The 24,879-nt window shown below is 43.5% G+C and overlaps 1 protein-coding gene across 2 annotated transcripts in view; it reads left to right on the top strand.

The window, feature by feature from the left end:
* The window catches only part of scube3 (signal peptide, CUB domain, EGF-like 3), a 99,079-nt gene that overhangs the window by 39,620 nt on the left and 34,580 nt on the right, over positions 1-24,879 (top strand). The window contains exons 4-7 of one of the 2 annotated variants that reach the window (XM_061258430.1): positions 1,128-1,262; positions 15,183-15,308; positions 15,823-15,939; positions 22,157-22,204. In XM_061258430.1, coding sequence (XP_061114414.1) covers positions 1,128-1,262; positions 15,183-15,308; positions 15,823-15,939; positions 22,157-22,204 — 426 coding nt within the window. The remainder of the gene's footprint in view (positions 1-1,127; positions 1,263-15,182; positions 15,309-15,822; positions 15,940-22,156; positions 22,205-24,879) is intronic. The other variant, XM_061258431.1, reaches the window with a different exon arrangement.

Genomic DNA, 24,879 nt, shown 5'->3' with positions numbered 1-24,879 from the left:
CTGAATCAAATCAATATTTTTTGTGAACACCCTTCGGTGTTAAAACTGCATCACTTCTCTGAGATAGCCAACGCTGTCCTGCAGTTTTATAAGACAATCAGCAGGGAGGTTGTTCCAAGTATGTTGGAGCACTTACCACAGTTCTTCTGCAGACTTTAGTTGGTTCCTTGCTTCCTCAGACAGCCTTGATCAAGTTTTTATGTAAAAAGTAGTCAATTGCTTCCAGTAATATGTCACTTAAAAAAAATTTAATACAAAAATGTCTCTGTAAAATTAAATCTTTTGGAAAATGAATATTTGGAAATCTCAAATGTGTTCTTTTATAATAACACACACAAAAAAAGAAACATATATATAATAAAGTCTAGGGTGCCTAAGACTTCTGCACAGTATTGTATATATATATTTAAAATTATATTTAGATTTTTTGTTCCCAAACCTATTGTCATTGCATATCCAATCTGGCCAGGGATCTCCTACAATACCTGCGATGCCCCTGTTGAAAACCCAGAATGTAGAGCACATGAGTCCTGTCCTGGAGGGTTGCAGTGTCTGCTGTTTTTCAGTGTGTTTCAGCACCGGTGATTCATTTAAGCCATCGATTGGCTAAAGAATCAACACACCTCATTATCAAGGCCTTAATTGGCTGCCGAAGGAAGGAAACCACAAATACCTGCAGACACTGCAGCCCTCCTGAAGTCACCACTGATCTAGAGACGTCTCCCCCCGTAACTTCTGTATGGTGCAGTGGGGGGGGAAGACTGTGTGTCTCTATGCAATATTATTGTATTTCTGAATCCTACTGAACTATGATTGCTGTTAGCATCTATTTTTAAAATGCAATGATGCAATAGTTCTCCTTGCAATCATTACGATATGCTGACAGCATATGCACCCACCTTAATTGAAAGCAGCTACTCTAAGGCATTCTGGATAGAAGCTTCCGCGATAACAACTGATTGTAATTGTGTGTGTGTGTGTGTGTGTGTGCGTGCGTGTGCGTGCGTGCATGCGTGTGCGTGTGCGTGCGTGCGTGTGCCTGTGTGCATGTGTGTGTGAGTGCGTGTGTGTGTGCGTGTGTGCGTGTGTGTGTGCGCGTGTGTGTGTGTGCGTGTTTGTCGCGGCAGACGTGGACGAGTGCTCAGAGGGGAACGGCGGATGCCAGCAGATCTGCGTCAACATGATGGGCAGCTATGAGTGCCGCTGTCGAGAAGGCTTCTTCCTGAGTGACAACCAGCACACCTGCATCCAGAGGCCAAAAGGTCAGTACACCGCAGCGTCACACCGCAGAATAACAAGACCAGTTAAACCATGCCAGGTGCACGGTGATACAGTGTGCCACCACTCTCCGTGAAACACCCATTTACTGTCATGTTGCTATTTTATATTTCTAATTCGGTCTGGGTAACATTCTTTTTCTTGGATGATTTAATAACGCCATAATCATTTTAATTGCTACTCTGAGCCAGCTTAATGTATCATTATGTTACATAAATCCCAGACTTTTTTTCCTTCTGTGTCTTCAAAGTGTTGTACTTAGGAAATAATGACTTTATAAATTGTCATTTAATTAAAAAAAGTTTAACAAAATCAGCAGTTCTGAAATACTTGATAACGATTTCACGTGATGCTGCGCAGAGCTGTTCTGTTCTTGCTGGAGGGAATGGTGTTGATAAGCTTCATATCAAGCTTCAGACCAGCGAAGAGAAAAAACTAAAGGGAGAAATGAACAGGAGACTGGATGCAGCCAGTAGGATTATTAGGCAATTCGAGGCTTTCTCTAAGAATTAGTACCTGACAATGAGACTGCAGCAGTAATATATTCTGTCCTGGTCCTCGGGGTGAGAAGGCGACACTAAAGCCATTTTCAAGTGCTGTTCAAGGCCATTTTGTGCTCTGCTTTAGTCACCAGTGCAGCAGTCCCCGGCAGTCCACGTGAAGCTGTCATATGTTCTCAAGACCTGCTTTCTGCTCACAGAATACTCAACTAGAGGGTTTGCAATGTAATACAATTTCATACAATCATGGCAATTTGGAATTCTATGGGATTAATTATAATCAAGAATGCTCTAGGTGCAGTATAGGCCCTATGATGAAGCTGTGAGATATACTTTAATCATTTCTGTGGTAATACAGCCCAAGTGGAAGTCACTGGGCCTCAGAAGTTTGGCTTATAAGATAAATCTGGCCTACTTTATTGTCAATGTTTGCGTTTCATAAGTGCAGTGTTATTTGAGTCAGGCAAATAGCTGTATCATGTATTTCAAAGAGGCTGCTCGCCGGTCTTGCAGCAGGCATGTCCGAAGCCAGCCAAGCAGAATATTTTTGATTAATGTCCCCTGTTAATCTTCAATTGTTCTTTTTAATGTTGGCTTTATTGCTCCCGGACTAAATCCATTTGGAAGGAGAAATGAGAAAGTCTATAAATCCACACTCTCCATCCTCAAAAGATCGCTGCCCTGCTATTTTTCTTTTAGAACACAAAAAGATGGTAACAACAGCCATGTGCCTATTATTGCAGCGAGTCTTTTCAAACAGAAACCGTGCTGTCAGAGAACAAAGAAGTGCAGAGGCCTGAATTGAGCTTAGCCGGTTAATAGACTGAATTGCGCCATGCAGACTGTTCTCTGCCTTCACCTTTTGGTTTGAACAAACGATTATATGAACGTACATTGCAGGGATCACACCAGTTGTGCAACTGTCATATATTACATTTTTATGCCAGTTTCTCCCAGCAAGACAGTCTGCCCTGCCCTGCCCAAATGCTACATCATTTCAGTTTTATTACCGACATTACCTCTACCCGCCTCCTTTCATCAGTTGGGTAAGGTACCCAGCATGGGGATGGGGGTTGGCAGATTATGCGAGTCTCTAGCTCGTTGGAATCTCTTGTTAGTGGAGAGGGCCAGCCAATTAGGTAGCAGGAGGCTGCCAGCTTCCGTGGCTAATGACAGGGCCGCCATTCATCTGGCTTTTATTAGACCTGCCGGGTTCCAAGGGAATACCTCTCCCCACAATGAAGGCTTCCGTCTTTCCTGGCAGAATGTAACAGTTCATTTATTTACTGCTAACATCTCTCCCCCACTGTTAGGAAATAAGGCCTTTTGAAAGGCCAGCCAAAGTGCTTAGCGGTTGTGAGTTATACCATTTGGGGTTAAAGATGACCCTCCTCTTTATGTTTTATTCTGTTCATTTTTTTAAAAGAGGGAGAATGGGTAGAACCTTATTGCCCACATATGGCTGTAACACAAAAATACTGCATTTGGAAATATGTATGATGTGCAATGATGGGATGTTACATTAGTCCCTGTATTTGGTTTCAGTGAGGGTACCTGTGGGGTCAGTAAATTCATGATTTTTCAGTGGGCCCTGAAATAAAAGTAGGTGGTTGAAAGGTATTAATGCTACCATTACTCTAGAAGTGAAACACCAGAGTCATTGCCCTAAAGGAGAATATATATATTTTTTTACTTTTTTTATTCAGTATAGAAGGTTTTTAAACTAGGTTGAGAGCTAATAATGTAGGATCAGTGTGTCCCTTCAATTAGTTAAGCATGTGAAAGCAGAATAATGTTAGATTATATGCTTTTCTTTGTGTCCCTGTCTGGGAGTTTGTTTTTAGGTTTAAACAAAAAATAGATTAGCATGCCTTTAGAGACTAATTCGTAAGTGGAATCATAATTTGAATTGCTTCCCAGTTATCTGTCCTGGAGCAATTCTATTATGTTCGTAAAAGCATTTATTTCTCACGCATAACAGTGGAAATTTGAAATTAATAGGTTATTTTTGCATTTATTTGATTTGTTTCCAAAGGTATGAGTTCATTTAAACACTCAGTTCATGTAAACATTTACACAATGAATGTGACATCACATTAATTTCTATAAGATGTAGAAATCCTTCAATCTTCAAAACAGATCTTTGAGCAGTCCTTCAGATTCAGTGTGAAGGACTGCTCAAAGTACGTGTATGTCCCTAGATTGAAACTGGGTCAGTTTTTCCCTCAAACAGAAATATAAAGTAACTTTCTCTTCCTGAACACAATAACATTAGCAATTAGCAATTCCTACCTTGCAAGCTGGCTAGCGAACTCCTAGCCCGGTGATCGAGTCAGGAAGGCTGTAAATTATATGCAATGTTTAAACCTAAGAAGTTGCTTATCTATATGAAGTTATTTGCCTGGTTTACCATTGTCTGGCATACGCATTGTGAATGTGCTATTCCCTAAACTTTGCTGACATTTTCTCTGAGGGGGCTTAGCCTCCCCAAACCTCAAATTCTAGTTGCGCTCCTGCAAAGTAGCCAGGCAGCAGCCTGCCATGTTGTCTTTTAGTAAGACATTTTAATACTGGAAGTACACATAGAGAAAACATTGAGACGGGTGTGTGGGGGGTTTGGACCCAAAATGCACAACTCAGTGCATGTACACTAAGAGCAGTGTAGTAAAGTCCCGTCAGGGCTTTATTTGGGGAATATCCAGAGAGCGTAGTCAAAAACAAGCAATGTTCATATACGTAAATATCCAGCCAGAAAACCAAAGCGCAGTACCGAGGGAGAAGGCAGTCTCGTAATCAGTACACCATGCGGGAAGTCCGGTAGCCAGGAAAGCTGTCAGCGGGGCAGAAGTACAGGCGGACGGTAGGCAGGCTCAGGGTCAATGACGGTGCAAGAGTCAAGACCGAAGTCTGCTCCGCGGGGCAAAAGCACAAAAACAGCAGGCAAAGTCATGGTACAGGCAGGCGATGGTCAACGAAACAGAAGTCAATAAACAATGGTCAATAAACAGGCTTGGCTCATAACGGGTAGCCAAATGGCTTGACAATAACACTCACCCGGTGCACTGACGAACAGGCAGCAACAATTTCACAAAGACATGACATGAAACTGAGCTTTATATCCAGGTGTAGACAGGTGTAGACAATTAGTTTGAGAGCAGCATGAGAATGGAAATCAGGTGTGGAGGATTGACAAGTTAACAAGGTAATTGGTAATCGTTAGTAATAAACCTATCCTGCCCTAGCTAAATTAGTAAATGACATGCACAAGAAATGTAAGGTAACATGAACACATGGTTAGAATGTTAGTATTACCCAATCCAGATCTAGCGTTAGTAGATTAGTAAGAAGACAAGGGAAATTGAAACAATTAGGGTGTGAGTGACAGAAAGGGAGAGAGAGAAAGCAGGAATGCAAGGTTTACAGAAAGACACAAAGAAGTGTATGCTAATCAATGAACAGAACATAACATGAAACAAACATAAATCGTGACATAACAAGTTTGCGAAATATGACAATATGACAATAACAAGAACAAGAACAATGACAAGAACATGACATGGCAAGACTAACAATTAAATCGTAACAACAACTAAACATGAAACATAACATGACATGAAACATAAAAACGTGGTGATACAAGACTACCATAAAACATGACATGACAAACATGAAACTTGACAAACACAAAACCATGTCACTGAGCAGTTAGCTATAGCAACAAAAAAGTAAGTAATTAAGTAATTTAATACACAGTAATTAAGACTGTGTATTAAACCTGAAAGTGGTATTGGAAACTAATTGTGCTACAAAACAAACATTTGGCACATTAGTTTTCAGTGTCCCATAACCTCTGGGTTGGGTTGTACTTTGCAACATTTGGAAACACTGGGCTATGATATCTTGCAATAGAGGTAGGTAAAAGTAGGCCCACCTGTTGCATTGCTGAAGGAGGTCAGTGCAAGGCTAAAGGCTTTGTGTCTTAGAACCTTTCATAAAGTGCTGTAACCATGGTAATAGGAATCGGAAGCCATTCGCTTGCTGTTGTAGCTCAGTGGGAAAATGACTAGGTTGATAATAGATGGATTTCGCTGTTACAAGGTCACTCACATGCCAAGGTCACTCACGTCCTCGAAACACACAGACCTGCCTCTTGTGAGCATTCCAGGCAATGTCTCTTCCAGTCCATCACCTGGATTCGGGGGACATCTGGTATAACCCCCAACAATATGATGCTCTCTCTCTCTCTCTCTCTCTCTCTCTCTCTCTCTCTCTCTCTTTCTCTTTCTCTTTCTCTCTCTCTCTCTCTCTCTCTCTCTCTCTCTCTCTCTCTCACACACACACACACACACACACACACATACACACACTGCAGACAGTTTTTCATAATGATATGTAATTTAAAGATATTTTCTTAAATGATGGTAGTTTCTACTACTTGTTAAAAGCCATCTAAAGCAGACCAGAACTTTCTTTATAGAGTGCACAGACAGAGCATGCTCTGTGCACTTCAAGGCATGGTCTTCATAGACATGGCCCCTTTTTGAAACTCATGTGCAAGCCTTAAATTCAACTGTCAATGGAATTTTAAAATAGATATGTCTAAGCAATAATTATGTCAGTTAGACACAGGTTCACACATAATTGGTTGAATAAGTTCAGCTTCTGCACCTCCACTGTACATCTGTCTCCTGGGATGGATTAGTAGGGCGATTGGCAGCAATTTAGCTTCTGCTATCAGGAGTTGGTGTCACTCAGCATGCAGAGCATTGTTATATTTTGGCATTGACAAAATGTGAAAAGGTATTTTTATTAATATACTTTCAGTAGTACGTTTTCCTAGCAGCACTGAAATGTAAAATTCAGAGCAAAAAAGGAAAGATGCAATCAAGATGTTGCCAAGCTGCTTGTGAACAGCTGAATTTTATCAGCCGTAATATGAAAGCCGTTCTATGACATAGCACCTCAGTAGTGTTTAGGGAATGTTGTAAGATTGTTGTAAGAACATTTTGTTATTTGTTGGTATGTTCGTCCATATTAAGAGCACAAGTCTGTCTGACTAATGTGCAACATCCTATACTGCTACTGGGCAAAATACATATTCTCCTAATGGGATGTGCTGGAGTGAATTGCAATGGAAGATGTGGTGTTAAGGGCAAAAAAAACCATTTGAATGTGGATTACAAACCAGGCTTATTGGAGCAAATTCACAGTAATATATTTTTATGGAATATGTCACCATGCGCTCTTGTTCTTCATATGTGTGGAACTTTTGAAAGAAGGTGGATGAAGATGGTTAAATTATGAGTGGATTTTTACTTGGTAAAAATTGTATTAAATTGAATTCCTATCTTTGCAATTGGTATGATGAAGTTATACTGTTATTAAATGGAAATGCAAACCTACCCCCATGGAGAAAGCTCATTAAGTATTTCTTTTCTGTAATCTCTAGTTGCTGTGTTGTTTAAATTTTTGTTTAAATTGTTGTTCAGTTGCAATTTATAGGCTTTAAATCACTTCAAATTATTCAGAACCAGATTCAAAAACAGTCTGCCTTACAAAGATTTACTGATCTGATCCTGTTAGATTGTACACATTCCCTGAGCATTTTATGGTCTGTTGCGTTATCTGACCATTGCAAAATTATATACATGACAGTTAGTTATCTCTTATGCAGAGTGGTGGAGACTGTCAGTGTTCCTCTCACCCCATCATCTGATGACCGGGGACTGGAACACTTCTACATGTATGCACTGGCAATGTCTTGAAAATGTACTCTATATTAAGTTATATCATGGTCACAGGCTTAATTAAAGGTTGACCTCTCCCTTAAAGTATGCATCATTGTTCAGAATAATACAAGTTGCGTAATACATACTACAAAAGCATAGTAGCTATTTACAAAGCAATTTGTTCACCTGTCACCCTTTCATTTATGAATTTGACAATTGGCTATGAAAAACCTTTTTTCCATTTTAAATACCTGTCAAAAAAGTTTTTTTATCGACTCATTGTGTAACTTCTATTATAAAACGAAAACAGGAACTCTACAGGAAGAGAGCAATGCAGAGAGTTTTTGCATTTCTGCACTGCCTTAAGTATAACTTGGGGTTACAGTAAGCTAAGGTGTTATCTATGTACTTATCCTCCCTGTGGCATACGAACACATCCATTGGGTTTCACAGTTTGAAGGGATGCCAATCCCCTCTGTAGTGCTCTCAATTGGATTGATTCCCTATTTCTCCTGCTTTGCATAGGTAGGCATTGCAAATTGGCTGCTAACTTAACACTGACTTTGATTACATTCGACCTACAGCTGTCAATCTTATCAATCTTTCGGTATTTCACTTCCACGTCTCAAATGAGCAAATTAAAGATGTTTCCCAGAGAATGTCTAGGGCACTCTCTCTCTCTCTCTCTCTCTCTCTCTCTCTCTCTCTCTCTCTCTCTCTCTCGCTTGCTCTCTCTCTCTCTTTCTCTGTGTGTCTCTCTCTCCCTCTCTCTTTCTCGCTCTCTCTCTCCACTCTTCCCAAATGCAGCCCCAGCCTGTCTGCCCGCCTGTTGGGCTGCTCACTGACCACAAAGTTGTTTTTGCAAGTGTGCACTGCTACATTGATCTGTAGCCCAACCTTATAACTAAGCGGTTTCCCTTTTCTGCAGGAAACTGGGAAGTTTGATTGGGAGTTGAGGGCAGTGGAGGCAGTGGAACGTCCCTTTGCTCCCTTGGCTACCTATTAAGTCCAGCCATCAGTCAGGCATCAAAGGCGTCTCTCTCTCTGTACGAGGCCTGCGGGACTCTCCCTCTCCCAGCCCCTCTAAATTACTCCCGGTTCCTCTGCCGCTTTGTCTAGACTGGCCTTTCACAGGCCCGCGCTCCCCTCTCCTGAACAAATATACACATCAGCGGCTTGGACTCCGCGCTGCTGAAGCCTCCATACCTCAGCAGCGCCCGGGCATCCCTCATCCCGCCGCGCCGGTTTTTCGCCCAAGGCCGTCGACGAGCCGCCCCAGCCAGCACACCGCCGCGTTTGATGCGCTTCCAAGGCAGTCCGTTTTTTTCCACTAAACACCCTCCTGTCGTTGCCTGGCCCAGAGGCCTCAGAAAGCGCTGTCTACGTGCTCATTTACAGATTGATTTATGGAAGCGCTTCAGAGATTTAAAAAAAGATTATTAATATAATATATAATGTAATAATGCTTTTGCGGGATCGGTGGGACCGTGGCGGAGCTTGAAGCTGCTGACAGCGGCTCGGTCTGCGGGGAGAAGGGTGAAGGTGACCTTGAGCAAATGTGGGGAGGAGTGAGGGGGAGTACAACGTGTCCACAGCAGGTGTCGCAGACATGGTCAGTTACTGACCGTTTGCCCCCTAATATTGCTTTTCCCAGACAGCCACTCACGTTCATACTGTACATGCACACACATGCCCGTAGTGTACACACACATGCATGCACACCTGTACACAAGCGCATTCAAGTGCAGAAGCATCAAAAGTACAAATATGACAGATTTAGTCATTAGTCATGTTACTGAAATACACACACACGGGTCTGCATCAAAACAAAAAAAAACGTTGATTTCACAATTCAGTCTTATCATTGCACACAAACACATGCACGCACACACACACACAAACACACACACACACACACTTAATTTCACACAAGCAGCCAGACACAAACATGGCCTCACACAGCAAGGAACCCAAAACATTTGAAAAAGCGTGTCTGATCTAGTTTGTAACAGCAAAGTATTCCTCCCACTTTATGGTCAGGGTCATTTGGAAGCTATGCGAGGATTGTTCTTGGATCACAGCCTGTATATAAACATGTATAGTGCGGTTCCTGGCATTGGAGGTGCTGCTCATTTTAATCGCAGACATCCAGAAATATCCTATGGGAACACCATTCCATGCACATCTCAATGCCTGCCTGCCTGCCTGCCGTTATATGCATACACGTTCAGCCACAGTTTCCAAATAGTATAAGTGCATTTTATTCCTTTTTATAAACTACAAAGGGAAAAAACAATGCCAACGGGCACTGTTTGGAACAGGCGCGCTGGAAAGAGCCCAAACGGTAGCGCTGGCTGTCTCCGAGCCCAGCCGAGGGGATGGAGCTGCTGGCTGCCCGGGTCGCCAGGTCCGTCCCTCACACTGCCGCCTGGCCAGGCCACCACGCTGTTTCAGCCCCCTGTTTCAGCGGCCCGTTATCAAGGGGGAAGGAATGCTGCCTTCATTACCCGGGAGCTCTTTGTTTAGGACCACGGTGCCATAGAAACCGTGTGGTATCGCAGAAAAGCCGGCGGAGCCAAGCCTAGCAGCACTGGTTCCCTCCTCCATAGCCAGGCATGGGGTCCAGGGCATCGTGCTGGCATCTAGGGATGGGGTAGTCAGGCCTCATCAACCTCTATGGGTGCAGCTACCTCCAGCTGTCAGTCCCTGACAGTGTGCAGACTAATCAAAAGACTTCTCTCTCTGTTGGAAACTTCTAGAAAGGCCTTAAATCAATGAGCTGCTATTTACATGTGATAGCTCCACCCACAATGCACTGTCACTTCCTGGGATAATCTACAGGGGCTCTCCACAACTCCCACTTCTCACCCATTTCACTGTGTTCTGCAGTAAATCGGTGTATTGCGCAGGATGCTGATTTGAGCAGAGCAGGTTACTCCTCTAAGATAAGTAGATGGATATCTCCTTCATTAAGAGCAAACCATTCACATGAACTGTAGCCCACATGCAGCCAATCAGCCATTGGTATACACAGTGTGTATAAGGCAGGACAAAAGCTGCTTTTTCAGAGTAGAAACAACAAAATGAAATGTATTATTTCAAATAATTTTCGAAATAATAACTGTACGCTCTTAAACACCAGAGTGCCCTTTACTAATTTCCCCATTGGTATACTGTTATTGCTACACATAATATTTTATTTGTCCTGCTATAGTTATTGTTTGCCTCATGATTACAACTGCCCGGTGGTCTTATTAATTATTGCATTTTTCAGCAATTGTTTTTAGGTGTACTGAGAACAGTGATAATATATTAACATGATAACAGTCATATTTCATTTTTATTGACAGATTGTGGAAAACTGTGTCTCAATTTTTGGTTTGTCTGACCATAAATATCATCCAAAATATTTTTTCAATGAAGACAAATTACAAGGTTGCGGATTTCCTCATTTGTTTCCCTGTCTACAAAATATTAGGACATTTGTAAATGCTTTTCCGATTCATTGCATTGAGATGATGCATAAAGAGTAGCAACTCTGTTTATAGGAATGAGGCAAATATCAAATTATAGCTTTTCAGTGGTTTGCCTTGTGAAAGGATACTTCTGAGAAGAAGCATTTTGTCTTTTCCATAAAAATGTTTGTGATGTTTTCTCTGGAACAAGGTACCCTTATAAAGGTCATGACCTGTGGGGTAGTGTTGCTCCTAGAGTTTGATGGGAATTGGAGTTTTGCGTGAGTCAGACTGTAACGCTGTCCCTGCATTTCTAGTGGCCAGTCTCTCCCTGACCTTGTAGGGCCTTGCTGTGGATAAGGCAGTGGAAAAGGCGGTTTGTGCGCTGTTAATTGCTGGGCGTTCATGTGTCACGCTCTAGGCCCTATGGCTGAGCTTGTGGGAACCACCTTCCCATTTGTCCCAAGGCAGCCATTAGGGCTCTCCAAATGTCTAACCCATAAGGCTCGATCCTGTTCTCTGTCAATAAAGCGCTCGGCGATCATTTTATTAGTTTCTACGTATGGAGCTGTTTTATGGGTCACTGGCAGTGAACTGGGGAATTCATACCGCCAAACCGGCAGCCTTTCCATTCTCCTTTTTCCTTTTTTCCATCACTCTCAGCTCTCCTCAGCTCCCTCATCCATTATCTGAACAGGGGAGATTTTTTTTATTTATCTCTATTTTATATTTCACAGAAGCTTAGAAAAAAGGCAGCAATAATAAAAATGAGAGGCACTTGGCAGCGAGCTTCAGGGAGACCACAAAGGCTGGGCCGTGCCTTGGTCAGGCAGAATAGGGCCATTGTGTCAGCGCTTTGGGTTTACAGGTCTTTGGAGAGGCAGAAGCCCAGGTTCTGGCCTCAGCCCGACCTGGGTTTGATAGATGGGTCTGCGGTGCTGAGGAAATGGGTCCCTGGTAGGGTGAGAGGGTGGGGAGGGAGGCCGTGTATATAACACAGCCTTGGTAAATGATCTGAGCAAAAAGTAGCCTCTCAAAGTAGCCAAGGAGAAATAATATCCTCCCAGCATTCACAGAAATTTGTGTCTCAGCTTTAATTCAGACAGACACTACGCCAAAAGCAAGTTGCCTCCAAATTTTATTTTCTTCCACTTCAGGAGGCACAGCTCTGCTTTGCTATGTTTGATTATGTTTCGATACTTAGGAACTGTTTGACAAATGTGTTTTAACTTTAAACTAGTTGGCTCACTGCCCTCTTTATGTGCCTACTGTATCCTAGTGACACAGCCCTTTCCCAGGAGGAGTCGAGCACATTTATCATTCAGTTTGACAATGAGCTGAGTTTGCCTGCTCCACCATTGGGACGGAAAGAAAGAATCATAATGCTACTGAGGGTTGTGTATGCCTAAAGTGCTTATTCTTCGCACTGCTACAGTGAATGCCATCTGTACCTGTGCCGGTAGGGGCTGGCAGCAGGGTGTTATGGGAATAATAGTGCTGCACAAGAATTCAGTCAGCTGGGTAGTCCTTACCTCACTCTGTAAACAGTGCCGTCCTCACTAATCATTACTGGCTAGCACAGGTGGTATACTGCTGAGGGGAAAGACACTCTGGCTATCATCAGGATATGCATGCTAGTCTTCATTCATCAACAGTGCTGCTTTACAAATATGACATGGGCCTTCAATGGGGGACAGCCAACTTTATCTTTTTAAATGAAAGAATGAATGGTGATTTTCAAGACCGGGCTGACCTTTCAACAGAGATAATATATAGGAATAAGATACTGTTGGTACGATATCACCTTACGTGTAGTAAACATAGAAGAGCACCACCAGATGGGTAACAACCAATAGAAAATCACTTCCTGATAATTTTTGACTACCTGGTAATCCCTCAGGGATCTCTGAAGCATAGCCAGAAAGCAGCTGCCAGTGATAGTCAACATTGTTCTCTTGCTATTACCAGCATTCTCTGATTTTTGGAGCTCCTTTTTGTTTTCTACTACCACAGTAATGCAAGGACTATCTGATCCCTTTACTAACAGAACAAGCAACACTAATTAGCAGCTAGCCACTGGGTAATCAAAGTGAATGTTCACAGGCAGCCATGAGTTCTAGGCTGTATAGAAAGAGAGGGGGTGCGCTGACATCAGCTTTAAGTGAAAACGGACTAAATAAGCTGGCTCAGCTTTGGCAGTATAAGTGGAAAACAAGAAGATATAATACAGGGGACTGAAGAGCCGGGCATTTGGAGTGTATAAATAATTAATAAAAAACAAAACTTTCGAGACTGTCACACTGCCCAGATATATCAGCACATTCTACCTTTTTGATATAATTTTCCTCATGGAACCTTAGTTGTCACTGATTGCTTGCATGCTCTGTAATGTTGAGGCAACGTCTGTAAGGCTGTGGGGTGTGGGGTGAATGACTAAGTCTGAGGCTTCAGCTGTGCATTACCTCTCCTGGCAGCATAAATAACCATGGAGCTGCTGTTCCATCCTGTCGCATCAAGTCAAAGCTGGGGCTACCACGATGAAACATTTAGGTCACGTTAGAAAGTGGGTCGCTGGCCTTTGAGTCAGCCCTGCAGTGAGTTGTTGAGATTTTGAAGTACTGCTGTTTGATGCTTAATGTAGTTTAATACACATGGGCATGCATCCACTAACACACACACACATGCAGGTACACATACACAACCGTGCATGGACACAATTTTCTCTCACTCTCCTTCTCCATCTCTCACATCAATAGCAGTGAATTATCACTTCTTGATATACTGTACTATTATTGTACAGTTATTGTGAATGTTTAGCTCCCTGTCTGAAACATTCATCCCTGACAGATTTCTTGATGAAGCTGATAGCAGTGATGGCACGAGCAACTAGCATCCCCTGCACCCCCTGTGCATAACAGGGAGAGACACAGGACGATGAGGAGCTGGCTTCTTCTCTGGGAAGAGGTGGAGGAGGAGGGGGGTTGAAAGAGAAAGCTGAGGAGAGAAATGTATTTTTAACTAAGTACACATCTGGTTTTCTCAGTGCGTGCTCTCCAACCATACTGTTTCACAACCAATTAAGTCAAAAAGGACAGCTTTATCTGTGGCGTGGAAGTTTTCAGGCATTACCAATGGTGCTCTTCTCATTGCTTTTCAACATAGAGCATTACTTTAATGCGATACTGGATTTTAAGTAATGTATGCTCTTTCTGTGGGGTACAGTAATTCCTCTGCTTTGACCCACCTTAGTTACTTAGGAGCAGTGAACAGCCATCGTGCTGCACCCAGGGAGCAATGCAAGGTTAAGGGCCCTGCTTAGTGGCTATACCGGGGCTTGAGCCACCAACCTTACGGGTCCCAGTCATAATCACTATGCTACAGGCTGCTGGAAGTTTGGGATCATGCTAGAAGTTTTTTTGACAGGAGCATCATGTAGCACCTTTCCAGAGTGGCACACGAGGGGATGGGTCTGCTTTGGACTTGAACCACAGCCCCTGCTGGCTACTCTGAACAACAGACCAGGTTCAGCAGCCAAGGGAGCTGAGACCTTCCACTGCAGTTTGGCTAAATCTAACTTATATTATATTATCTGTATATTAGCTGAACGTATAGCTTCCATGCCTATGGTATGAAATTTGGGGAAGGCTTAACACACATTCATTCAGTCAGGAGATTTTACCAGCTTATGGACATAGTCAATAAAAAGCTCTGTGAAATATCAGTACCTACATGTACAAGACACATGAAGACAACTGAGCAGTCACGCTCTGTGAGTGACAACTTAACCCTGTGGGACTTGAATTCTGAGCTATCGCACTGTGTTTGAAAATAAGGATTCCCTTTGGAGTCTTTTTCAAATTTCATTTAATTATCTCATTCCTTTATTAACTGAGATTATCTTAATTAACGCTACAAAGCTGCAGGGATCAGCTCTTGTGTGAATTTCTTTCCTTTTGTGGGCAGGCTCCCCTTTATTGTTGAGGATTTAGCTCAACACGATTGGGCATGCTCAGGAGAGGCTTGCCACCCGGGAGACGGTGGGCCTGAGGACACGTGTCTGTCAACAGGGTCGGGCCAGGGCCTGGGAAGAAGAAGTCATTCTAATATTCTCTCTCTCTCTGTCTCTCTCGCTCTCTCTCTGTCTCTCTCTATCTCTCTTTCTCTCTCTTGCTCTCTCTCTCTCTGTCTCTGTCTCTTTCCATCTTCCTTGTGGTTCTCAGAAGGACTGAAGTGCATGGATAAGAACCACGGCTGTGCCCACATCTGCAGAGAAACACCCAAAGGAGGCATTGCTTGTGAGTGCAGGCCAGGGTTCCAGCTCACCAAAAACATGAGGGACTGCAAGTGTAAGTGCAAACACCCCTCCCCCACCCCCCCTCCCCACCCCATCGCACATGCATGACATCTGTGTAGAAACAAATACATACAGTATATATGATACACAACGTGGTAGCATTTTACAAATAATAGCTATAGACATGCATGCCATGCCCTCAAATATTTCTAGACCCAGCTTATAAAAACAGCTCAAGCTATGCTTTGAAACTGCTGTTTGCTGGTCAACCAGCTGGTCTTACAGAAACATGCTACCAGCACTAGGTGGTTGACTAGCTTAGACCCAGCTAGAGCAGCTTCATGACCAGCTTGTCCATGCTCGTTGGCCAGCTCGTACCCAATTAGACCAGCTTATGACCAGCTTGACCAGCTCAGTCTTCAAGCTGGTCAAACTGGCATAGCTGGATTTTACAGCAGGGTAGTTATTTCTGTGAGGCTGTGTTTTCTCCTATGGCCTGAACATTACTGCAGTTTGCTTGGACCTGAAATGCACTCTTATGGACGTGTGTCTGTGCTATCTGGCAGTGACGTGTAACTATGGCAATGGGGGTTGCCAGCACACCTGCGAGGACACAGACCAGGGGCCCAAGTGCGGCTGCCACATGAAGTTCGCCCTGCACTCTGACGGAAAGACATGTGTAGGTGAGTCAGCTGTCATTGGTGGGTGGGGGTGAGGGCGGGCAGGGGCTGCTAGTGTGCCAACTACCCAACTGCCAATGCTGAAAAATCCCCTAATCTGCTTTCTTGGAGGAATTATCACAGTGTTATCCAAATCTGGGTCAATTGTGAACTATTATTTTGAAATGTTTTACATAGCCCTTTAGATGGTGGTGAAATGTGAAAGTACACCTGCGGTATCCTGGATAATTGAAATCCAAGTTAATGTTATTGATTAAAACTCTATAATTACTACACTCGGTGAGCACTTTATTAGGTATATATTAGACTTATTTCTGCTGCTGTAGCCTATCCACTTAGAGGTTTGACACATTGTGTTTTCAGAAATACTATTCTGCATACCAATGTTGCAATGCATGGTTATTTGCGTCACCTTCTTGTCAGCTTTGACCAGTCTGGCCCTTCTCCTCTGGCCTCTCGTATTAACATGTTTTTGACCGCAGAACTGCTGCTCACTGGATGTTTTTTTGTTATTCGCACCAGCCTCTGCAAACTCTAGAGACTGTTTTGCGTGAAAATCCCGGGAGATCAGCAGTTACTGAAATACTCAATCCACCCTGTCTGGCCCCAACAATTCCATGGTCAAAGTCACTTAGATCACATTTCTTCCCCATTCTGACATTTGGTCTGAAAAACAGCTTAACCTCTTGACCACGTCGGCATGCTTTTATGCATTTAGTTGCTGCTACATGATTGGCTGATTAAATATTTGCATTAACAAGCTGGTGTACAGGTCTACCTAATTAAGTGTTCACTAGGTGTATGTAATAGATCATTTATGTTGAAGATATGTTTCTTTTTTTTTATGTGTTAGTTATCTGCAGGATTAAAGAATGTAAAAGAAAGTAATTGACCCAGTTTGGATGTTCTCACAGTGCTGACTGCATTCAGGGTTTTCAGCGTTGGCAGGAGGGGAAGCTCAGGCCTGTCGGACAGGGTTGAGCAGTGATTGTGTTTAACAGCCACTCTGACACATAAGCTTCGTTCAGTTTCACCTGTCAGGCTGAGGCACAAACCCAATAATAATCCCTACATGCTCAGCACTAATGTCCGACTTGACCTTTACGTTTTTGTCATGCATTGAAAGATAAAATTGTTTTTATTTTGCTGGATAACCAGTATTTATTGATTGGTTTTATAGAGCAGCTGCAGTCCCTGCAGTCTCTTGGCTGCACTATGTACATGAAAACTGCTTCCATTCCTAATCACTGGTAAACTCACTCAACTGGCACATTTATTCTAAATGCCAGAGTCTGAGGAGGCACTTGTCACATAGAACATGAAAGCGAGCAGCCACACAGCTTGGCATTTTCTTCCCAGAAAGCACTTCATCACACAACACTGAAGAGGAGCTTCCTGTCTCTCTGTGCCTGTCGCTGCTCCCGCCGGGGGTGACCCTCCAGCTTCCCTGTGCGCCTGCGTTTGCTTTGCTTCCCTTTCCGCACTGCTACTTTCCCACACCGCCAGGGGCGGCTAGGACAGGTGTTAGCCTCCCGCGCATCCCGGTCAGGTGCGTCTCTCCGTGTTCGTAGCTGTGCTGGAAAAGCAGACGCGTGGTCGCTGGGAAAACGAGAGGCTCGTAAGCTGATTCCGGTAGACCCCGGAGCGCTTGAGCCTGGCTCCGCGGACGGTTTTCCCGAAGACCGGGATCCAGCCGGGCAGTGTGCGGGGAGACCGCAGGGCCGGCGGCAAGGGCAAACTCAACTCTTCTCTCGCGAGCCTCACCCATTTCCCCGGCTCTCTGGCTTTCGCTTGTGCGGTGTGGGGAGACTCGGGTCTCTGGCATTTGGGTGCGACCCCCCCTCTCACCCCCATCCCTGGCGGACCAGTGCTCCACGCGGATAGTTAATAACGGCGCTGTAAAAGAAACAAACCCCCGAAAACGCGCTGCAGCCGGGACACTGAGTGACAGGATAATTGAGGCTACTGCGCCAAAGCTCTCAGGACAGGGGTGGAGGTGGGGGGTGGGGGACGTGTTTTCTTTTTGAAAAATGAAACCAAAACTGTGGGAAGGGAAAAGGGTACCTTCGCCTGTAAATTGCAGAGAGAGGACTTTATGGTCTCTCTGGGCCACAGTCTGGGGCGTGAGTGTAAGGCTGATCTGAGTTCTTATGCATGAGGACAATACACATCTGTGTGAAATCGCTATGCACAACGCACCTACCTGGGTTGAGTGATTATTTTAAATACTTTTTAAATATCTTTTAGACACCTGTAAGATCCACACAGATTTCAAAAAATTTCAGAAAGATTATTCCATTCCATCAAAAAAACCCTTAAAACATGGTATGTATAGCAACAATTTTGCATCTGCCAAGAGTGTTTTTATTTTACCAGAAACTAGAGAATTAAAATATTTGAAATATGCTTTGATCCAGATTTATAATTTGATATTCCATATTCCTCCATTCTTACCTGAGGGGAAAGTATGTGAGATTGCTGAGACTGCCAGAGGCCTGTGTATTTTGGGCGCCCTGTGTCACTGGCTATGGGTGTATGGGTAATGACTCAGCATTCAGTATTGTTCATTGTTTGGAATGAAGTGCCATGCAGCTCACTGTACTGCAGCTCTCAGTGCCAAAGACAGGCCGTCAGCTCGAGTCTGTAGGCCAGCATGCCCTATTAGCGCTGATTTTACTCCCTCCTCAACTCACTGCTTTCCCTACAACACAGATGAGCTCATTGAATCAATACATGATAGAAGATGGCTCTGCTTCGAGGCACTGTTTATATCAGGCAAACACTGGGAGAAAGTTAATTATGTCCCCCTTATCTGGGATGTTTTATTTTATCAAATCTATACAGCTGGTCTTATCTGTGTCATTTTCACAATCTTAACCAGTTGATTGCAGTTTTAAGATGGTCTGGACCAGTTGTTTTGGTGTGCATTGGTGGTAGTATTGGCAGTATTTGTATGTGTTGTTTTCACTCTATAATGTCAGGCTCCATTTCCCCCTCATCTCACAAATACAGTCCTAGAGTTTTTAAGGTGTGAGTGTACAACAAGCTCTAAATGAATGAATCAACTTTAAGGTCCACATTTGTGCAGCTAAAATACTATTTTAGCTAAAATAAAATTCTACCTTCTGTTAGTGTAAGAAGTGAGGAGAGTGGACAGCAGGCGTTTCAGCTGAGTGGTTATCTTCCCTTTAACTTCCACTAGCCACAGACGCAACACTCTGTGCAGCTGGAGTTCCAATGTGTTCACACACACACACACACACACATACACATCCACATGCATGCACACACACACACACAAACACACAAACACAGTTTTCTGCAAAGCAGGAAACTAAACAAAAGGAGAAGAGAACACATCATGTGGAAGTACTCAAGCTGTCAGAGTAGCTGATCATAAACATCCTCAAATAGCAGGCAGATGCAGACATGTTACGGACCTGTAATCACAGGCACACACACACACACACACACACACTCATGCAGGGACAGTGACATTCACAGGTGCTCACACATACATACATTACACACACACATATATACACACAGATGCTGAAATACACTTATGACTTATTAATATAGCACCTGCACCTCCACTCACAGCGCATGTTGGGCGGAATGTTTGTGTGTGTGTGTGTGTGTGTGTGTGTGTGAATGCGTGTGTGAGTGTGAGCATATTTTCTCAGTTTTCACTTCAGTTCAATATGGAAGGAGCAAATTTCTGTATTGGGGGTGGGTTTGAGGCTTGCCTAGGGGGCTATCTCTATGGCAACAGTTGTCAACAGTGCAAGGTGTGCAGTCCCAGCAGCGAGGCCTAGCTGATGAATCGACACCTCCGCTAAACGGGTTTCTATGGTGATGGAAAACAGACACACAGAGCACTGCCTTCTCTCACTCACCTGTGCCCATGTGGGGAATTAGGGGAGAGAGTTCACCCCGTGCGCATACCACAAAGACACGTCAGGTCAGCAAAGCATCCGGCCGAAGTGCCAAATCAACCCCCCCCCCCACCCCCACCCCCACCCCCATGATGCTCCACCCAGCTCAGTCCCAGTCTTGTCAGCTTCGAAATTAAATAACATAATATATCATAATGGCAAGAAGAGGCCATTCAGTCCAGAAATGCTCACCTTTTCCTACCCCTAAGTGTACCTACTACTTAGTTTACCTAAAAGTTAAATAGTACCTACATGCAGCACTGTATTAAGTCTGATCTTGAGACTTATTAAGCTTTGCTGTTTGTTCCTGAATATGGGTGATGCCCACGGAAGGCAGCCTTCACACAGAGTACCCTGGCGTAGTACAGACAGCTATTCCACAGACCCTGCCCACCAAGTCTTCAGCTGGCTTTTATCAGAAGTGTAATCTCACTGTACCTTCATATTCATCTGTGTGTATCACAGTATAGCCCTATTTACTGTATAATGCTAGAGAAATCCCAAGTCAGCACAGCATATTTTCACTTTCAACCACAGAAAAGGTGATAACGCTATATTATCTACTTTTTTTGTTTTGAGGACAGTACATACTTTTGCTTTTATATTGCAATTTCGCACCTCGTTAGTATAATCACATGAACTTTATATGAAGAAAAAGAATCATATTTTCAGCTGCCTTCTGGCTCGAAGTTTGCTTGTAGAAATTAAGTAGTGCTAAAAAACAGTGGTATTCAGCAGCCAGCATTGCAGCCCCACAGTTCTAAGGTCAGTTTGTACTACATCTCTATGACTAATATAAATGAGAAAAAAGGTTAACTCAAGCAATTTCCTTTTAATGATACTACTAATGATTCAACCAAACAAACTATTACCTAAAGTATAACTTTACAACAGTGCACTGTAGACTGCAGTTTCTTTGAGGTGTTGTTGAAACAGGTGCAGAATCGCTTAACAAGGTATCAAAATGAGCTTTGCAAGAAAAGCTGGTGTAATTTTCACAAGGAATGCATTATCTAATTTAAAAGAAATGGTGCTGTTCTGCCATGAAACACTGCTGTAGTCATTACCGGGGAGGGGAGGAAGAACTGGACTCTGGAAACTGGACATTTTTGCAGTGTTACTTAATCTTGAAACATCATTTGCGTTTTTAATTTGAAGTGGTGCAGCATATCCACACTGATTTGCCAGATGATCACAATGGTGGAAACAGGCAGGCTTATATGCAGTGATAAAAGGGATGATTTATCAAGGAAATCCAGGGGCCGTGGAGCATGCTTTTCTGAAAGGGTAGTGTATCTACCAAGTGGGATGTTAACTGGGTGCATCTGTAATTCCCAAAGCCGTGCTTGGCAACGATCTGCCATCCCTTTTCCTGTCACCTTCTAACTACTAACTGGCTATGCGCTGCCATCCTCTGCTAATGCTAACTCAGCGGAATGTGTCTTTGCCCCATTATCTGTCTGCCCAGCCCTGAAACTTACTCCACTGAAACGGGGCCAGTCGTGTGGATGAAGTGTGTGTGGGGGGGACGTATGTGTGCGTGTGTGTGGGTGTTTGTGTACTCATTGTGTGTGCACATACAGTATGTGTGCTTTTGTTTACATGTGCATGTGTACAGGTATGTGAGTTTTTGTGTATTTGTGCATGTGAGTGTGTGTGCATGTGCGTGCATGTGTTTGCGTGCCTATGGGCCTGAATAGTGTATGTGTTTGTAAGCCAATGTCCTGATCCAGTCACTCTTCAAATGGTTTGCATTTAAGGCCATTTTTATTGTATGGTTTTAAGGAGCACGCCTCTTAGATGAAGACAAAGACAGCGAGGATGGCTTTGCCGAGTCACAGTGCTTAAAAAGATCACTGGGACTGTAAATAGAATAGTTACTCATTTTTACCGGACCGCTGCAGTTCTATTCAGTATTCCAGTCTGTTTTGTTATCACAGTTGGACAAGTTTGCTTTCTTACAACCCAAGAGTAATGAATTTCAGTGTAGATTCTTTTCATATAACCTGACATTTTTTGTATTACCTACTTGCACCAGCCCAGTGCAATGAACTTTTATGGCAACCAAGAAATGGCTGTCATAACTACATTATATAGCCTAAGGTTCTGCTACTGTACAAGATCCGTATTGTTGTGGGCCACTGTTGAAGGTCTGCCCCAGCCAATGAATAAGATTCTTATGAAGTACGATGAAACATTGTGAGAACGTTGTGTGTGGGTTGGGCACCACAGCTGAAGCTGGAGCACTAAAGCAGTGTTTTTTGCGATGTGTGTGTGCACAGGGGAAAGGAGTATCCAGCAGCAGGCAGTCCCCCAGCTGTTACCCAATGGTAAATATCTCTGTTCCTCTGGTCCTCTGACTGCGGCTGCGCGGAGGCACTCGACTAACCCGGAACGTTCCGCACCATCCCCCCCCCCCCATCCTCCCCTTTCCCCTTCTCCATTCTCTGAATGCTCTTTCAATAACACGGGTGACGCTTCGGGTCAAAAGCAGACCGCATCAAAGGCCTTGTGCATGACAGACGGACATCGCGTGTCCGCAGTTGTGGGCGTAGATCCCCTTTAAGTATGTGTGAATTCCACAGCCTGCGTGATTTAGTGCAACTGAAGTTCTGGGGTTTTTTAGCAAAAACAGTTGCCTGCCATGCAACATCTTGTTAAAGTAGGAATGGATGATACATTTCAATAGGGTTGTTTTCCCCCATGTAAATAAAGGATAAATAAACATTTGTTTTAGTTCATGGACCGGTACCTCTAAAATGGTCCTGTAATGGATTTAGTGGTGCTCTGTCCTTCTTTTACTCAGATTCATGTTCTCATTTTGCAGAATCAACTGTAATTTTTAAAAAGTAATTACTAAACAGCCAAATTATTCTAGCAGTGTTACAGTAAATACATTTTTACCATAGTACGGTATGGACAGTAAGTACTCTATCACAGTTAATTGTACATTTAATTGTGTGCTTAAGTGGATTTGTTAGCATTAGCTCTGTAATGTGAATGGCTTTGCTCTTGCACCTCAACTTTGCAGTTCCAGTTACCCCGATGGCTCCTTACAATCATACAGGATCCACGTATAGACATGTTTATATAGAGAGGATTTAGCTCTGGTTGCTTCGCTGGACTTTGATTCTCAACAGTAGGAAAGGATTCAATGATTCCTGTAGCTGTCGTAACGATCGTAAAGTCTGACAGGTCTTCATCAGGTTGCGTTTCAGGCATTTTGAGTCATGGGAGTGTTCCCACAGCATTTTAATGATAGATAGAATGCAGTCATTAATACATTTCAAGAGAGAATAGATTTATTAGAAATATACCTGTGGCTAACTGTGTGCGATAATCTGAATATACTGTAGATTATTGAGAACTGTTTTCCATAAATGTATAAAAAATAATTCAAAGATAGACAACTATCAGATACTGTATAAGCTATTATGTATAAGCTGGATATAATATCATATTGGAGTGTTCACTGTGAAAAATAAATACTATTAGTGTAGTAATAGGCAGGTCATGTTTTGTCAGAATTATTTTATATCTTGCGCTTGCAGTCCCAGTTTAAATAGATTACAATCGGCTGATATTTCAGAGGCCTTGCTGGCTGACTCACAGGATATACGATGGCGTTCATATCCGAAACAAAACGCAAAGAAAAATAAGCACATAAATCTGTATAAATAAATCATATCGCTGCATATGAGAATGATTTACGACTTAATTATAGAGCATAGAGCTGAGGCAGACACAAAAGAAGAGAATATCTCTCTCTTGCTCTCTCTCTCAATTTCTCTCTCCGTCTCTTTCTCCGTCTCTCTCAAACTCTCTCTCTCTCTCTCTCTCTCTCTCTCTCTCTCTCTCTCAGGATCTTTGTTCTCAAGGTGACATGAACTAATAGTGCCTGCACCAATGGCGAAATCCACTGTTTTGCCCACTCCCTCCGCTGGAGGTCTCCTAAAGGCACAGCCAGTGCTGGATCGGAAATCAATACCTCCAGTACCCAGCAGAGACTTTGCTAACTTCTTAGCTAACTTTTAAGGATTCGCCCTCACCACAGATTATATTGGCCCACCAGACAAAGCACTAAGGACTAGAAACTGTGATAGTGCACTTTTGGTAGTGTAATGTAGCACTGGAACCTTCTGTTCATTATGAAAAGAGGAGGGCAGAAGGATCGTCTGGTTGGTCTATAAAATATGTGTGAAATATATCAGTGAGCCAGCGAGTCTTTATAGGGCATTAGTGTCCACAGGATTCACGTACCCAGTGTGAACATTAAAACACCATGGCAGGAGAGAATTGTTTCCCCCTCTGTCAAGTAACACCCCCTGGACTAACTGCATGCCTGCTTCTAGCTGAAAAGCTAGAAGGTGGTGATTTGGAATCGGGGGGAGTGGGCTGGGTGGAGACAGGGTGATGGGGGTTGGATGGTGGGTACGACACCAATCAATAGAACCTGTCAATTCAGTGTTTGTGTTCCTCTCTTCCGAGTTTGTTTACCTCTCTGTGGAAGACGTGTGGAATATTTCTACACTGTCTGGTCTGTGGCCTGGTCTGTTCATCCAGAGCTTCAAAGCTTCAAAGGATGGTCCTACCCAGTGTACACACAGTAAAGCACTGAGCCACTCTGCCAGTGTACTCACAGTAAGGCACTGAGCCACTCTGCCCAGTGTACACACAGTAAGGCACTGAGCCACTCTGCCCAGTGTATTCACAGTAAAGCACTGAGCCACTCTGCCCACTGTACACACAGTAAAGCACTGAGCCGCTCTGTTTGTCCTCAGCAGATGGCCATGCTCCGGGCCTCTGAACACTCTGAAAGGGGTAGAAGGAGTTTTGATGTTGCGGCAGCAGGGCTTCACTCCCTTGTCTTTTCTCCTCTGCGATGAAAAATTCAAACTAATAGCCAGCAGCTGGGGCCGCCAGAGCTGTCAGGGATTATCAAAAGCAAATAAACAAACAGAGAGATCGTACTGTTCCATGCCCGCCCCACACACACACACACACA

The sequence above is a fragment of the Conger conger genome, chromosome 10, assembly GCF_963514075.1.
Source record: "Conger conger chromosome 10, fConCon1.1, whole genome shotgun sequence".
Taxonomy (NCBI): domain Eukaryota; kingdom Metazoa; phylum Chordata; class Actinopteri; order Anguilliformes; family Congridae; genus Conger; species Conger conger.
This window is presented reverse-complemented; position numbering and strand designations above follow the sequence as displayed.